Genomic DNA, 16,616 nt, shown 5'->3' with positions numbered 1-16,616 from the left:
CCGGGAGGCGGAGCTTGCAGTGAGCTGAGATCCGGCCACTGCACTCCAGCCTGGGCGGCAGAGCGAGACTCCGTCTCAAAAAGAAAAAAATACCGCAGTGGCTAATGCCTGTAATCCCAGCACTTTGGGAGGCTGAGGCGAGTGGATCACAAGGTCAGGAGATCAAGACCATCCTGGCCAACATGGTGAAACCCCGCCTCTATTAAAAATACAAAAATTAGCCGGGAGTGGTGGAGTACGCCTCTGATTCCAGCTACTCAGGATGCTGAGGCAGGAGAATCACTTGAACCCGGGAGATGGAGGTTGCAGTGAGTCGAGATCCTGCCACGGCACTCCAGCCTGGGCAACAGAGCAAGGCTCTGTCTCAAAAATAAATAAATAAAAAGATCTTGATGCAAAATAAATTAATCAGAATGAATACGTTTGCTCATCCAACTCATAGATTAGGAAAATTGTCCCTAATCGCTGAAGATCTTAAGTGGTGAAAGTCTGACTGGGGTGAGGAGTACAGCCTTTGGTCAAAATGCCTGATGTCAACACAGGACATAGAGAAGTAGGCAGAGATGGGCAAAGTAGGGTCAGACAGTGTTGGAATAAGCTGTGAACCAGGTCAGCCATTAGCATTTTCAATAATCAGATGTTTAGTAGTGCTTTTCTTGTTTGTGTCTTTCTCTTTACAGAGGAATACATGAGCAGTGATGCTAAGAATGTTAACTTACATTCTGATGTGGATACCATCTCATTTCTGTCCTTTTTTGACTCTACAAATTAACACTGGCACGTGTTTATCTCTTAAAACAGACCATAGGCTGAATCATATGCTTTTGTTTTGAGCCTCATTTATGCAAACTTGATTTGCAAAATGGGCCCACTAGGTCTCAGCCACTGCTTTGAATATCTTAAAATTTACCTTTTCCACCCCACCTCCAGTCTTTATCTCATGAATGTCATTACTCCTTAGATTGATGGGTCAACCTTGAGAACGATCTGCATGCAGCATGGCCCACTGCTGACATTCCATCTGAATCTAACCCAGGGCACTGCCCTGATCCGATACAGCACCAAACAGGAGGCGGCCAAGGCCCAAACTGCACTGCACATGTGAGTATTCGATCCTACACCCACGTAGACAAACATGCATGAAGATGCACCCGTGAGTATTCCGGCAGCTGCTGAATTAAAGACGCACCAGAACATACAGGAAGAATGGCACCATCACACATGCATCTGCAAGTCTTGAGTGCGGAGGTGCCAGGTCTTTTCCACCTAAGCTTGGATTGTCCTGTATATATCAGAGACCAGTCTTCAGAATTCCAAATGTAAATAATTTGTGAAGTAGTGAGTAAATCCTAAGTAACATAAAACAAAGCTAGGGCCAGGCACAGTGGCTCACGCCTGTAATCCCAGCACTTTGGGAGGCCGAGGTGGGCAGATCACAAGGTCAGGAGATGGAGACCATCCTGGCTAAAGTGGTGAAACCCCATCTCTACTAAAACACAAAAAATCAGCCAGGCATGGTAGCGCATGCTTGTAGTCCCAGTTACTCGGAAGGCTGAGGCAGGGGAGTCGCTTGAACCTGGGAGGCAGAGGTTGCAGTGAGCCAAGATCACGTCATTGCACTCCAGCCTGGTGACAGAGCAAGACTCCATCTCAAAAAAGAAAAAAAACACACAGCTAATAAAAGTGCCATTGTTTTTCATAATAGAATCTGGCTGCTTACTCCAGCCTCTTTGCAGATGACAAAGCGTTGTGGTCTTGGTGGGTGGCAGGGTCTTGGCTTAAATTAAGTGGCGCTAGATCAGACTTTGCCCATCCCCTTCCCTGCCACTGTCAAACTGGTGGACGGAGAAGAGCTGACTGCCCTTGGCTGCAGATGCCATGAGAGAAAGCCAGACACACTGCAAGCCAGGGACGAGGAGGCTCAGGCAGCGAGGAGCCCCTGAGAAAGAGCAGCAGTTCCAGGGGCTGAAGCCAGGTTGCTTTGATGCTTTGGGTTTGATCTTTTGCCTCGTAACTCACGTGGGGGAAGAAAGAGACCATATATTTCTTTCCTTTTTATCTAAGGCTTTATTTATTTTGTTTTAGAGCAGTTTTAGGATCACAGCCAAATTGAGAGGAAAATAGAAAGATTTGTCTCATATCTCCTGCTGCCACACAAGAATAGCCTCCACCATTATCAACATCCTCCACCAGTGTGGTGCATTTATCAAGATTGCTGAACCCCTCATCACCAAAAGTCTGTAGTTTACATTAGAGTTCACTCTCGGCCTTGTACAGTATATGGTTTTGGACAAATGTATAATGACAGGTATCTACCATTACAGTATCAGAGCCCTCTGCCAGTTCAGTGATCCCTCTTAGCGCCCCACAGACACACACGTTTTTCTTGATAGCTAAGTTGTCTAGAATATATACATTCCATACACCAAGAAATATCAGAATATAATATTCTCTAGTAGTCCTTGGTTATCCTGAGCTTTGGTGATGCCTTGTTGCTTTACATCATCACTTCTCAATTACCTGGCGGTCTGGTTGAAATACAGGTTCTGGACCCAGAGGCCTTGGTTGGAGCTTGGACTCTGCATTCTAAAAAGCATTCATGGATATGGCAGCTTCTAGTCAAAGGACCGCACATTGAATATCAAGGACTGGGCAGTCGCTCCCTCCATGTGCGTTAGGATTTTCCTCAGATCCATAGCTCTCTCTCCCTCCCTTCTTCCAGGTGTGTGTTGGGAAACACTACCATCCTTGCTGAGTTTGCCACTGATGATGAAGTCAGCCGCTTTCTGGCACAAGCTCAGCCCCCTACACCTGCAGCAACCCCGAGTGCACCAGCCGCGGGGTGGCAGTCGCTGGAGACCGGCCAGAACCAGTCAGATCCCGTGGGACCTGCTCTGAATCTTTTCGGTGGGTCCACTGGGCTCGGGCAGTGGAGCAGCAGCGCTGGTGGCAGCAGCGGGGCCGATCTTGCTGGCGCTTCGTTGTGGGGGCCCCCAAACTATTCTTCTAGCTTATGGGGAGTCCCAACGGTGGAAGATCCCCATAGGATGGGCAGCCCTGCTCCTTTACTACCTGGTGACCTTCTGGGAGGAGGGTCGGATTCAATCTGAACTTAGAACTTTCAACTCTGACCTCGTGACCTTTTTTGGAACAGCAGCAGCACTAACTTGACCTTTTCGTTTTTTTTTTCAACTTGCAATAAATACATTTTTAAAAGGAAAAAAGAAAACGGAGAGAAAAAAAGGTGGGTCATTGACAGACTGTCTGAGCACATAGTTGCCTCCCTTATAACTTCAGTTTTTTCGTTTGGAATATGAATCCAAAAAGAGAACATATCACTCTTGAAATACTTGAATCATGAACGCCAACCTAGAAAGACAATGTGAAGCAAGTACACATACCATTTAAATTTAAACACAAAAACATTAAAAAAATTAGTTTCTAGTTTTTCACTTTTTTCATGTTATATGGAAGTTGTTGCTAAGAAACATATATACTGAAAAAAAAATAGCTTTTTAACTTTGTTTGCACTGGGTGTGTTTCCGTCCTTAGGTCTACCATGTTTGGGAGGGAGGGAAATTCAAAAGAATTGTTGGGGGAGGGGGGAGGGAAGACTTGACGGAGCCTCACTTTAAAAACAAAAACACAAAAACCTAAAAAAAAAAAAAAAAAAGGAAAAAATTTGTGATTGGCTGGTTGATAAATACCAGTGTGTTCTGGCACATGTAACTGCCCAGGCATGCTCGTTCTGGTGTGTGTGTGCACGTGTGTTCATGTGCATTCGCGTGCATCCTTCTCTGTCTCTGTGTGTGTGCCTGTGTTCTTCCCTTCTCTCCCTGCCCCACCCTGACTTCTCAGAAAGCTGCATCGCTGACAGTCTGCAGGCTGGCTGGCCGGCCATCTGCTTTTTATTTTATTTTTTTAACTCTGAGAACACACAGTCCCAGAGAGCCACTGCTACTAAAGCAACTCCATTGGGCTGCATTAAGATGAACAGAGTGCTTTTTAATGATGAAAGCAGGGAGCTCCTTTCCATTTGCAACTTAGCCTGAATGTGGGGTTTCTCTGGCTGTTCTTTTGACCTAGCAGTAGAGTGGAGCACTGCCAAGTCCAAAAAACTAGAGCAGGAGGTACCTCTTGGAGCAGCTGTGTGTTTATTTCTGTTTTTTTTCAAAGTGTATGGCCAGCAGGCACATCTGAGTATCTGTTAAGTTTCATGCAGGCCTTTTTGTTAGTTTGAAATGGGAACGGAAGATAGCTTTCGATTATGCGATGTCTCAAAAACAGAAAAACTTTGTTCCCTCTTTCCTTCTGATCAGGTTTGAGAAATTCTTAAAAAAATTAGGTGAAGTTGAGTTACATTATTTCTATTGGTTGGTCCTCTGTTTTTTATGAAAACAGAAAAGAATAAGTGGTGAGCAGCCTCCTGAAAGCATCTGCAGCTACTCCCTCTGCTCCTCTCTCGCCGAGCGTTACCTGTGCCAGGCCGCGGCGCGTTACAGCACCAGGCCATCACTGACAGAAACGTTTACTTAACGAATGTTCTTAAACCAGTGTGTACTTCAAGCGTTTCCTTTCGTTTCTCTGTGTTGTGTATTTCCTGTGTATGTGGTTTTGCTTAGGCAGGTATAACTTAGCAAAGACTTTTAAGTATTGCACCTTTTTTTGGTTTTGACCTCTTCCCCCCACCTTGTAATTTTGCTTTTTTTATTTTGGTATTTAAATACTTTTTTTTTTTTTTTAAGCATCAATGTAGTAGTACTCTGGGCCGAACAGGGGGCAACGTTTAATCTACAGTTATCACCAACATGTATGTACTTATGTTGGAATCAAAATGTATCAAACTGCTTCTTGTGAAGAGAATTATAGACCTGAAGGGGGGGAAAAACGAGGTAGGGTGGGGGGGATGGATGCCGGTGACGTGCTAGCACTTGTGTGGACATCCCAGTCTGCATTATACTGTTTAACATAAAGTGCCGACATTTTGTACCAGCAAATACCTGCCCATTCCAACCCTTGGTGGGAGCAGACCTCTACTGTCCTCTGTAACTTGCTGCTATTGAGGACAAGGGAGTTTTTCTTTCTTTAGCGTCTTCAGTGAAGGATACAATACAACAATGCCTAATGTATTTGACTTTTAGCTTGTGTCTGTGTGTAGGTGGGTGGGTGGGTGTGTATAGGAAAAGCCTAAAACAAGTTATTTGCATTTCAGTGGTTTTGTGAGACAAAGAATGGGAAATTCTGTAGCCCTCCTGGCTTACCCTGTTGATCATAAACCTAGCCTCAAAAGAGATTGACAGGCATGACTCAAGTGAGTGTTCACGTGTACAAGCCTGCATGAGCCAGCCCTCTGTGGGTAGGTGGTCACACTTGGCGTCTGCAGCATTGACCTGGCCCCGCTGGGTGCCTTGAGCATGCCCTCTTCCTGCTCTCCAATTTGAATCACCACCGTGCCCCTTCCACCGCTGTTCCCCATACAAAAGCTGTCCTTCCAGCAGCCCCACTGACTGCTCTCTGTGTGGAGCAAAGTGCTGTCGTGCGGTGACCACCAGGTGAAGAGCAGCTTATATTCAGGCATCTAGAGAAGGCTAAATCTTAGCGTCCCTGGACCAGGAGCATATCCCAAGGCTCCTGCGAGCCAGTGGTGACCCTGTCCACTGCCGCTCTTGGTTCACTGCTGTGTCCTGCCCCACCCTCCTCTCCTCCTGCCTGTTGGTTCCTTGACCTGCACTATGGGTTAGTTGAGTTCCTTATGATATACTACGGTGAAAGCCGGGTGCTAGAGCCCCTCTTGTTTACAAGACATAATGAGGGATTTGAAATATGTAAAAATAAACATGAGAAGCTAAAATGTTCTTCCATCATAAGCTTAAAGGGAAAAAAAACGAAAAACTTTAAAAAAAAAAAAGACCAAAAAGTGCGTATATATATACATATAAATATATATTTTAGATGAAGACTAACTCTGGGAGCATTTAACAGTGTTTTTTGTTTCTGTTTTTAACATTTGTTTTCCTGCTTTAAAATTTGCAAGCATTCTCAGGAATTCTAGGGTAGGAAGCCAGTTTTTTGAAGATGGTTTATTTAACCGTATCTTATCCTAGAGAGATGGCTGTTTCTTTCCTGTTAATAAACTTTTACAAGTTCCTGAAACTTCAGAAAGTTTAAACAATTTTTACTTAAAAAAAATGTAAAAAGAAAAGTCTCCAAACATTATTGTCATACTGGGGATCATACATTTTAAAACACATAGAAATATTTTTTAAAAATTATCAATTTAGCAGCAACAGGTAAATTCATTATCTTAAAAATATGGGAGAAGGATTAAGCTTTGTAAGAGCTTGATCATGGATTCTTTTGAAATTGTGTGTATTTTAATGGGAGAGTGTTTGGTGTATATAGATGAGAATGCCATCACTTTGTTCCTTTCCATTTGAGACCGAACTGAAATCTCCCCTAGTAGTTTTTATTTTTTTAAAGGAGCCCTTCTCCCTGTCCCCACAACCCCAGCAACAAAAGAAAGGAAGGAAGGAAGAAACAACAGCTTAAAAAAAAAAAGTAACTCTAATCTGTAAAATAGTACAGTTGGATTGCTGAGAATCTATGTAAAGAGTTAGGAAATACAGGTTAATAATTTTTGGAACAAATTTTAAATATAGGCATTACTAGAGGAAAATTATCTATGGACTGTCCTATTAATGAAGAATGTCTGTCTTGCCTCCGTTTGTTTTGGGAGGAGGAGAAAATATAGAAGAATCTAATAAGGAACAAGTGATTTTACTTTTTTAGCTCCCAGCTACTGTTGTGCTCGTTTTAATTGCTGTTTCGAAGATCTGCTGCTTAATTATCCCCATCCCTTAGCCGGAGATGTGGAGTGTTTCAGTTTTTGGTGATGTTGAATTCTTTTGTATTCCCTCCTGGGGCCAGGGGTCAGAATTCCCAAGCATGACCACAGCTTCTTTTAAACATTAAGCTTCTTTTAGACATTAAGCTTCCCAGTGGGAAAGAAACTCCAGCTCGACAGGTAAAGGGAGTGGGTGGGGTTGCTGCCTGCAATTTCTCTAAAACCGCTTTAGTGCCTTCGTACATACACCCAGACATCCTGAGCAAGAGGGACGCACACGTGTATGCGTGTGGTCTGGTCACTCCACAGATGTAAGATACTCGCCCATAAAGGAAATTGGAGTGGTTCTGGACAGGCCCCAAAGGCAGTGGGCTAAATTTAAAATAAACAAACAAACGTCAAGCAAGTTAATATGCTTATGTCTCAATAACGTAGAATGCCAAGTTCCTCCCTGTGTCGTGTGCCCTCCGTTACTGTGCATTGACTCCTCCAGGTGTGTAATTGTGACAACTGCCGTGATTTGGAAAGTCTCTTTGTGCTGGGCCAATAGAAAGGGGTTCCTGTTGTTCTGCTCTTGTCCTTTGTCTCCTCCCCTTTTCCCCCAGACCTCCCCCTTCTTCTTGTCAACTTGCTGGGAGCTTTGCTTTATTGGTTGGCAGTGACCTAAGAACAGGATATGGTGAGGATGTCATGGAAGAGAAGAGCTCTTTCCGTGGTATTCTTGGGCAAGAGCCATGTCTACTAAGAGGTTAGGTGACTTCAGTATACTTCTAAAATTCAGTGAGAGTGCCTTCTCTTCCACCACACTCTGGCATAGATACAGGCTTGCTGGTCACCTCTCATTTATTTTAAAAACATTTTGATTACGTTAATTTGAGCTTTCCTTTTTTTTTTTTTTTTTACTAGTTACTTCTTTTTAAAACACTTGATTATTAGTGGCTTAGAGGTGTGTACATCTCTTGAACATCACAAACTTGGTTTCTACCTACCACATGAGTAGCCAAAAGAAAAGAAGCACTAATAGGGAAAGGGGTGTCTCACATCACAGAGGACCTCTGCCAGCAATTAGATCCAGCGCCGTGACCTAACTTTAAGTGTTTAAAAAAGTTCAGATCTCTGAGACACTGTGAAGAAATGGATGGTTCATGTAACATCTCTGATCCCTCAGTCCCCAACCCTGGACATGTTTCATTTACAGCATTCATAGGAGTTAACTTAGTGTTGCAAGTTAAGGTTCCAAACCAAATTATTTAATCAGAGTCCCCCCAATAAATCGTTATCCATTTATTGCCAGTTAGTTTTATTTATAGCAACTTGATTTTCTATGAATATGGCTCCTGTTCTAAGAATTTTCCCACCTCTTCTGACATGAATGTAGCATTAAGTTAGCAATCGGTTCTTCCAAACTTCTGTGGGTTGAACATGGAATGTAAGGTATGTAAGAGGAAAGAGAAAGGAAAAGATAAAACTCCTGCCTAAGAATTTGGAAGCACCTTTATTAATACATATATCTTGCAGAAACTAGAAGTTCATGGGCTGTTAACTTTTTGCAAATATTCACTCATTTTTACCACTTTTTTTTTGGGAGAGGGGTGTGATTTTTGTAGGGTTAACAGCCAGATTCCATTTCAACCTCAGATGCTGTGTACTTTTTAATTTCATTTTTTATATTCTGCCATCTTGACTCTTCTCTAAAACAGAATGAAAATGTCTGCATGCTGAGCAAAATGCTTATGCCAAGCCTGTTTTTCCCTGCAGAGTAAACAGGATGTTTTCAGCAGACTTGACTGTAATAGCCATCTCTAAGAGTAGGGAACAATTGAGTCTTTCTGTAGAAACGATCCCTTTTTTCCCCATCCTCAGAGTTAAAATTCAACATTTAAAGCTTTATAGGTTATTGTTTTAGGTGTGAGGTTTTTGTTTTTAAGTATCTATAAGATCTTTAGGAGTGAGATACATTTTTAGCTGGTTGAAAAAATCAAACTTCCCTTTCCAGTGTTTTTGCCAAGTTTTGTCACACTTCATGTGTATGCATTAACTACACTTCTTAGTGTTACTGCAAAAAACAAAAAAAAAAACCTGGTTCTTTAATTGTGTTTTTCCTCCTGTGAGTGGGCAACTAAAGCCACGTGATAATGCAGATGAAAATACTATAGCCTGTGTGTATACAATGAATTGTCAGTCTTCACACCTCATGGTCATTGAGAAAATAGGGAACCCACAACCCCTGCTGCGCAGCACACCACACCCCCTTTACTTCTTTATCTGCTAGTACAGGGAGTCCGTACAGTCAAGGAACGCACAGATATACATATTGCTGTTGAGGACATCGTCATTCTGTAAGGAAACAGAATATTATCTAGATTTTCCAGAGTTTGTGCACACCCTGTGGTAACAGTCTGTGGGTTTATGGCCAGCGCCAAAGGTGTGTGTATTTTCAGAAATGGTCCGTATTTGTCAGTGATAGTGTTTTGTTTGTTTTTTTTTTCTTGATCTTAAATTCGACAAAGGGGGTGGTAATATCACATTCTTTAGATTTGAAATAATTACCAGCTCCAAATATCTAGGAACATAGTAATAACTTAATAAAAATTTGACCTCGACCCTCCCTAACCAGCTCACCACACCTCCCCCACCCCATGCCTCTGAAGACAAAGAGGCCATGAACATCTACGAGGTGGTAAAGGGGGACATTGGTCCGGGGAGTGGAGAGCTACTCCAGCAGCTCAGCACCACACTGCCCTCACGCATGTGGCCACCAGGACTAGATCCGAGTGATTGTGGCGTACCCCTAACATTTGAGTCATTTTTAAGCTGTCAGTCTCTTGTAACCTCCTACCGCCACCCAAAAAAGTAACGAAAGTTGCAGTAACTGCCAATGTTTGCCTCACCGAATTTAGATCGTTCCCTTTTCAGTTAACTATATACCTGAATTTGTTTTTAACGAGAAACTATACATGGCCAGGAAAAATGGTACTACCTTGGCCAAAGGGTCTTTGCAAAAAGCTCAGTCTTCAGTTCTTCACTGTGACCAACGCTTGTTTTGTTCATGGGAGGGGAAAGATCAGATAAATAGGCAAGAAGTATTCTGTTTTAAATAAAGAATAAATAGTGTTCGTTTAAAGCACTCTGTGCCTCAGCTTCCTATTCAAACTGTAAATTATTGCTTTGGAAATAAATTCCCAATTATACTTGACCCATTTCTAGCCAATATCAATAAGTTGGGATGGTGGTTTTGTTTGTTTGTTTGTTTGTTTTCCAAAAAGGGAAATTCCTCTTTACTGCTCACAGTAAGCAGCAAAAGACAGTTGTCGAGGTGGCTCATGATGCTGCTGCAGCAGAGCTGTGAAAGGAAGTGCTTTTCCTTCCCTCCCACCCTCCGCCCTCCGGAATCTGGTGTTCCTTCCCCTTAGGCTACTGAAAGGTGTGTACAGCTCCCAGAGGAGTGGGTGTAAAAGTTGACTGGAGGCAAAGTGGAGTGGCCTTATTGCCAGGAGACTAGCCCTACAGAAGAGCTTTACAGAGAGGAGGACAGTACATCCTATGTGTGTTCGCCAAAAATGGGAAAGGTGGGTATTTAGGCAAAACAGAAACCTTTGAATCCCTTTAAGAAGTTACATACCTTTTAAAGGTAGAGTTTCTCACCAAGTGATGCATTTTAGCATGACACTTCTTGCCAGAAATTTTGGGATAATTTAGAATAAATGTGTTTAAAACATCATCCATCCCCCTTTTTGAATTTTGTCTAAGGAATTAAGTATAGTATTTCTGAATGTGCCTTTGTGAGTACAGAGACCGTCTGTTCTAGGAAGAGGCTGTTCATTGGATACAAACAGAAAGACGGTCAGCTTAAGTCTTTAGGGAAGTCAGAGTTCCTCCTGGAAGTCCTGGGGGCAGCTGTTGAGATTTCATTAGCATCAATATTGCACAGTGTAGAGCTGAGTGGAAGAGATTCTGGGACTTGGGAGAGGAGACAGTTAGGGGAAGGTACCCAGGCGACGCAGACCCAGGTTCGTCCAAGAGCGCAGGTTTACACATCTGCATTCCCTGATTTTCTCTGTGTGTATGTTTGTGCTCCTGTGGCTGTGGCTGTTTCGTTTTCTGTTTTTCTGTAAGCACTGGAGAATTGGAATATGGTGATACTTGTGACACATTCACGCATGTAAACAAGGCATTTTCCAGCTTCTGCCGTGTGCAGAGCGAGCAGCACACTTTTACCCTTTGAGTCCTGTCCTGAGGCGGCCGTTACGTTCCCACATGGGCGTCACACCACATTGCTATTGATGCGAACAGGGTATTACACACAAGGAAAAGGGGTTTTGAAGAGTTAAGACTGAAGTGTTTGAGAAAGAAAAGAGAAAAATCTGAAATCATATTTTGTTTCTTCAGCGCTATTACAGTTGAACACAGAAATCTGCAGTGTCTCTATTTGTTCTTACGTTTTAAACAATTTCACCTCTTCTCCCCACTCCCATCTTCTAAAGAAATACCTAATTTCTAAAGAAATGCTAAGGGCCATTTCCATGATTCCTCAGAGCTCCCCCAAAGAGGAAAACAGTCCCTCCCGCTCAATTCCTTCAGCTTCATTCAGGAAGACACAGGGAGGAGAGATGCTGCTTCTGCGCTTTGCTCTCATTCCTCTCTCATGGCCTTGAAATGTATTATTATGCAAATGTGAATTTTGATACTGAATTTAAGAAGAGGTTGGATTTTTTTCTTTTTTCAAAAAAAAAAAAAAGTCCCACATGTGGTCATCGTCGCTTCTTTATGTTGTAAGGTGAATTGTAACTATGCATTCTGCAAAGGGTGGGGGGAAGAGAGGGCAGAAAGGGGACGGGAGTAGCTTTGCATCCTTGTTCTCCAGTTTCTGTGTCCATGGTGTCCCCATGTCCTGGAGGGGAAGGGGAGTGAGAGACGACGTGGTGAGGTCAGCACAGTGAGACAGACCTCTGAGTCCTCTTGCCACTGTTGCTGGCAGGTCTGATGGCCAGGTAAATTCCAGGGGCCGGCAGTTCCTGTCAACCAGTTGTGGTTCAGGATTCTTGATCCTAGCCGTGCAGCGTTAATCCACTGTAGCAATGGAACTCCACAGGCTCCAGTGTTCTCTGGAAAAAGTACTCATCCTTTCCTGAATCCAGAGCCCTTCAAGCTCAGGAAACCACGCCTCACGCGTGCTGACCTGAAAGTTAATCTTTAGGTCAGTTTTGAAAAACTCCGCCTCCTCTCTCCTTTTTCATATTTCTTTCTTTTTAATCATGTTTAAGTGAACTGACTCTGAGTTACAAGGAACTGTCCTGCTTTGTGGGGAAGAGGGCTGTTGCTCGGCAGGCAAAAAAGTTTTATCTTCCCTACTCACCATCCCTCTCTCTGCTTCCCTTGCGTTTGGCAGGCTGTATGAAGCCAGTGAGCTGCGAGGTGTTTTGACGGGAGGTCTGCATGCAGCCTCTTCTTTGTCCTAACAATTCCTTTGTTGATCTTGCCTGTGATAAATCATAGCGCCTGCATTGCTCTGGTCTAGGCATCATTTGCAACACACGGTATCGTAAGCGAGGGATTGTTCTGCCTATATTCAGTGTTTTCCATGCAGCAATTCTTGTTGACGTTCACAGTACTGTAACGAGTAACAGACTTGATCACAGTCTCCTCGTGCCTGTGCAGGGCTGCACAGGCATGATCTTATCAGGGTTCCAATCTGTTAGATTGCCTTTAAACAAAAAACAACAAAAAAATAAAATCCTGACGTTTCAACTGTCTCACAAAATAATACCTCGAGGTACATTTCCCCCTGCAATGTAAACCCTTAACTCCTCTCTCCTTTCTGACATCAGTGGATTATCCTTTTTAAAATATGAACATGTAAATAGCAGGATAACTTTAAAAAACATTTTCTTTGCTGTGAAAGTAACCCTAAAATATGTTTTCTTCTTTTGTTTTTTTGGTTTTTGTTTTTAAGCCATCAGAAGTTTCAGATCTTACTCTTTCATGTTTAAGAAGAAAGAGCAGAGCAGGTTGGGGGAGCGGGTTTGCATTTGTGGTGGAGGGGTGTTCTCTCCATTGCCTCCCACTCAGTGACAGCAGACCAGTATGTAAACCCTGTCTTGACTGGGCACGGTGGCTCACACCTGTAATCCCAGCACTTTAGGAGGCTGAGGGGTGGGTGGATCACCTGAGGTCAGGAGTTTAACACCAGCCTGGCCAATATGGTGAAACCCCGTCTCTACTAAAAATACAAAAAATCAGCCGGACGCAGTGGCGCGCGCCTGTGGTCCCAGCTGCTTGGGAGGCTAAGGCAGAAGAATTGCTCGAACCCGGGAGACAGAGGTTGTGGTGAGCCAAGATTGTGCCACTGCACTCCAGTGTGGGCAACAGAGCGAGACTTCAACTCAAAAAAAAATAAAAAAAACAACACACACACACACAAAAACCCCTGTCTTAAATAGCTGCCATCTCTTCCAGCAATCTAGTGCCAGGGTGAGAAGTGTCTGAATTTCTCTCTTCCAGAAGATCCATCCCCTGGAGGGACTCCAGAATGTTCTCCACACAATACCTGGAGCTCTCAACCTTTCTTGATTCAGACACACACATATACACCCCTTGAGTAACTCAGTATCATTTTGTAGTTCACAAAGGGATGTAGCCCCTGGCATTTCAGTTTGCACTGCAGAATCCATAGCCTTGTCACTTTGTGATGCTCTGGAAATGTACCGATTTCTTACTTGGGAGGAAACTTGTGTAGGGAGATGTGCAAACCACCCTGAAAGCCATGTGCATCCTCAGCTCTTCCATTAGCCCCTCCATGAGCTTGAAGCTGACATTAAGTAGAGGGAAATGCTTTTAACAAATGCTGCTCATGTGGATCTATCAGCTATTGCTTGCCTAGATTTGGGCACCCATGAAGCAGGGTTGGAATGGATCATTTTGAATTGCTTCTTCGCAGACAGCCCCTTCGCCCCCATCTTTAAGATAAACCCTTTACGAGTCAAGAAGCCCTTTTCAGTTGGATCTCACTGATCTTGTATAGTGACGACTTCCTTTGAAGGAAGAAGCTTGATTATAAGTGCATGCATATTATCCACCCACCTTCTGATTTGGGCACTGTTGACCTCGGAATTTTATTTATTTTGTTTATCTGGAGGCCCTTTTTCTATCAGTCTCTGATCCCTCATGGGTTCTGCCTGCCCTTATATCTCTTATACAATGCTCCCAAAGGGCTTTGCTGATCTCTGCACTTCTTTCCTGGGACACTCCCCCTACCACCACCCTTTGCACACACCAGTGACCAAAGTGTATGCAGTGATCTCACAGAAGACATCAAAAATGGTGCATGCACCGTGAATGTGCTCAAAGAGACACGTGCACAAGATTCTGCACCCTTGGCCTTAATCTCAGTATGACTTAAGGTGCAGGAACATTTTTAACAGGTTTTAAAAAAACAAAAAACCCTTCTGGGAGGAAAAAAATAAAAAGCAGATACAACAGCTCAACTGTTCCCACTCCTAACTCTCCACTATGTGCTTATAACTTCACATTCTATGCCCACCCCGCCACCCACCTCATCCCTGTTTTGCGTAACCAAAAAACAGACAACAAAAGCAACCTGAGGAGAGGTTTCTGGACTATTTTATCTGTCTCCATTTAGATGGAGATGCAAATGCTGCTTTGGGTTCCATAATCCTAGGGGGCTATGTTTACATAGTAAAATACATCCTACCAAATCAGGAAACAGTGAATAATGGGAGTCACTTCACAGAGGAGGACCTGGGGGGCCTAGCAGAGGAGGATAGGTAGAGAAGTACCATTTTAATTATTTGTGACTTGTGGCTTCCTTCCTCCTCTCCTCCTCCCTCTACGTCTCTGTTTGCCCCCTTTAGACAGAAGGTGCAGAGAAGGGCATCAAAAAGAGGCTGGATTTTTTAAAAGGCAGCTTTCCAACTTTGCACACAAACAGGTAACAGGAAGGTACAGCAAAACTCCTCTCATCTGATACACTGTCAGCAGAAACAAAACCTGTAAAAATGACTAATCAGCTGCACATATTGATGCTCTCTGCAAGTTACCTTTAAGTGTTTTTTTTTTTTTTCTTATACTTGAAGTTGCTTTTACGATATTATTTTGGTGGCTTTCTTTTCTCTGATGGGCAATAGAGAAAGTAGATGATGGGATTTAAGGACGCCTGGGGGGAGAAAAGGGAGGATGTGGCATTGTCTTTTTTTTTTTTTTTTTTTTAACATAGAGGTTTAATCAAACTCCCATATGTTGAAATTGCTCCTCATATTACTGGTTTTACATGGACACAGAAACTAGGCACTTTAGAGGTGCACTTGCATGGCAGGCTGGGCCCCCTTTTCTATATTTTATTTTCCTTTTTAGTATAGTGGTACTTAAAATCACTGGTTCACTTAAAAAAAACAAACAATAAAATGTTAAACTCTACTAATGTACAAATAAGCTGAAAAGTTGCATTTTATGTGTATTTTTTGCCATAGCAGGTACTGTATTTCTCATGCTGGATTTCAAAAAAAAAAAAATTATCAAAAACAAAAAAAACTAAAGGGTGGTGTTTTATTGGATTGTGACAGGTTGAGTAATAAGGAATTAAGTCGTCGTCATTTCATTAAAACTGAGAGATGATGTAATGCATATATAAGAGTTTTCTGAAGGGTTTTTTTGGGCTTTTAAACAGCTTATTTTTGTTTTTGTTTAGTTTTTTTTATTTTATTTTATTTTGGAAAGATATGATTGTATTATGTGCAACTCAGTTGCTTACATTATAACTACAAAATATTTTTGGGTTCCTGGAAAAAAAAAAAAAGAAAAAAGACTAATAAATGTGTTTGGCTGCTAAGCATTTACTATTGTGGTTTCCTGTTTTACTCTGCCAGTTTAATTTGTTCATTTGTTGAATGTTTATATATTTTTTTTACTCTTCTTTCCCTGCTCCACATGTAAAAGCTGTCAGAAATTCAACATTTGAATTTGGGCCACAGCTTTGTCTATCTTGTCATGTTTTTGTTAGGATTGTTGGGTTGGCTGGTTGGTTTGTGCTGCTCACCGCCTGCCCCAGTGCTGAACACCGTCTGCCACAGTGCAGGGTTCAAATTCTCTAAGACAAATTGATGTTCTCCTTCTACCTTTGGCTGTTGTCTTGTTTAATCCTAATTTGCATTTGGAATGAGAACATGAGAAGAGAGAAGATGCCTGCCTAGAGTTCTGCTGCATCCCACTGCTGCGGTGCCCGAGGATGATAACCAGCGAGTTAGCTTTGTCCAGAAAATGCCCTGTGAGTGCTCCTCTGCCCTGCTTCGGGTGCTGCAACACTGCTGAGGAGCATAACCGTAACCATTGGGCTAGATTTTCCCCATCTCCGATGTATTTATGGTTAGCTGTTAAAAGAGAGACTTGTTAGATATGTAACTGTGAAACACCTCTAGAATGGTAAAGAGGAAGAAGGGACAGGAATTAATATTTCCTCATTTCCAGGTACTTTTGTATCTTATTTTATTCTCAGAATGCTGTGAGAAAAATCATTAGGAAGCTCAGAATTTTTTATTTTTATTTTTATTTTTTTATTTATTTTTGAGACGGAGTCTCACTGTCGCCCAGGCTAGAGTGCAGTGGCCGGATCTCAGCTCACCACAACCTCTGTCTCCCGGATTCAAGCAATTCTCCTGCCTCAGCTTCCTGAGTAGCTGGGACTACAGACACACGCCACCACACCCAGCTAATTTTTGTGTGTTTAGTAGAGACAGGGTTTCACCATGTTGGCCAGGCT

At 42.8% G+C, this 16,616-nt stretch overlaps 1 protein-coding gene across 3 annotated transcripts in view; it reads left to right on the top strand.

Moving 5' to 3' along the window:
* Positions 1-15,689, top strand: part of TNRC6B (trinucleotide repeat containing 6B) — a 190,410-nt gene extending 174,721 nt beyond the window's left edge. For 2 of the 3 annotated variants that reach the window (XM_011964173.1, XM_011964172.1), the window contains 2 exons: positions 962-1,101; positions 2,723-15,689. In XM_011964173.1, coding sequence (XP_011819563.1) covers positions 962-1,101; positions 2,723-3,110 — 528 coding nt within the window. In that variant the 3' untranslated portion in view covers positions 3,111-15,689. The remainder of the gene's footprint in view (positions 1-961; positions 1,102-2,722) is intronic. The other variant, XM_011964170.1, reaches the window with a different exon arrangement.
* The last annotated feature ends 927 nt before the right edge of the window (positions 15,690-16,616 follow it).

Source organism: Colobus angolensis, unplaced genomic scaffold (assembly GCF_000951035.1).
Source record: "Colobus angolensis palliatus isolate OR3802 unplaced genomic scaffold, Cang.pa_1.0 Scaffold65, whole genome shotgun sequence".
In the NCBI taxonomy this organism is placed as follows: Eukaryota; Metazoa; Chordata; class Mammalia; order Primates; family Cercopithecidae; genus Colobus; species Colobus angolensis.
This window is presented reverse-complemented; position numbering and strand designations above follow the sequence as displayed.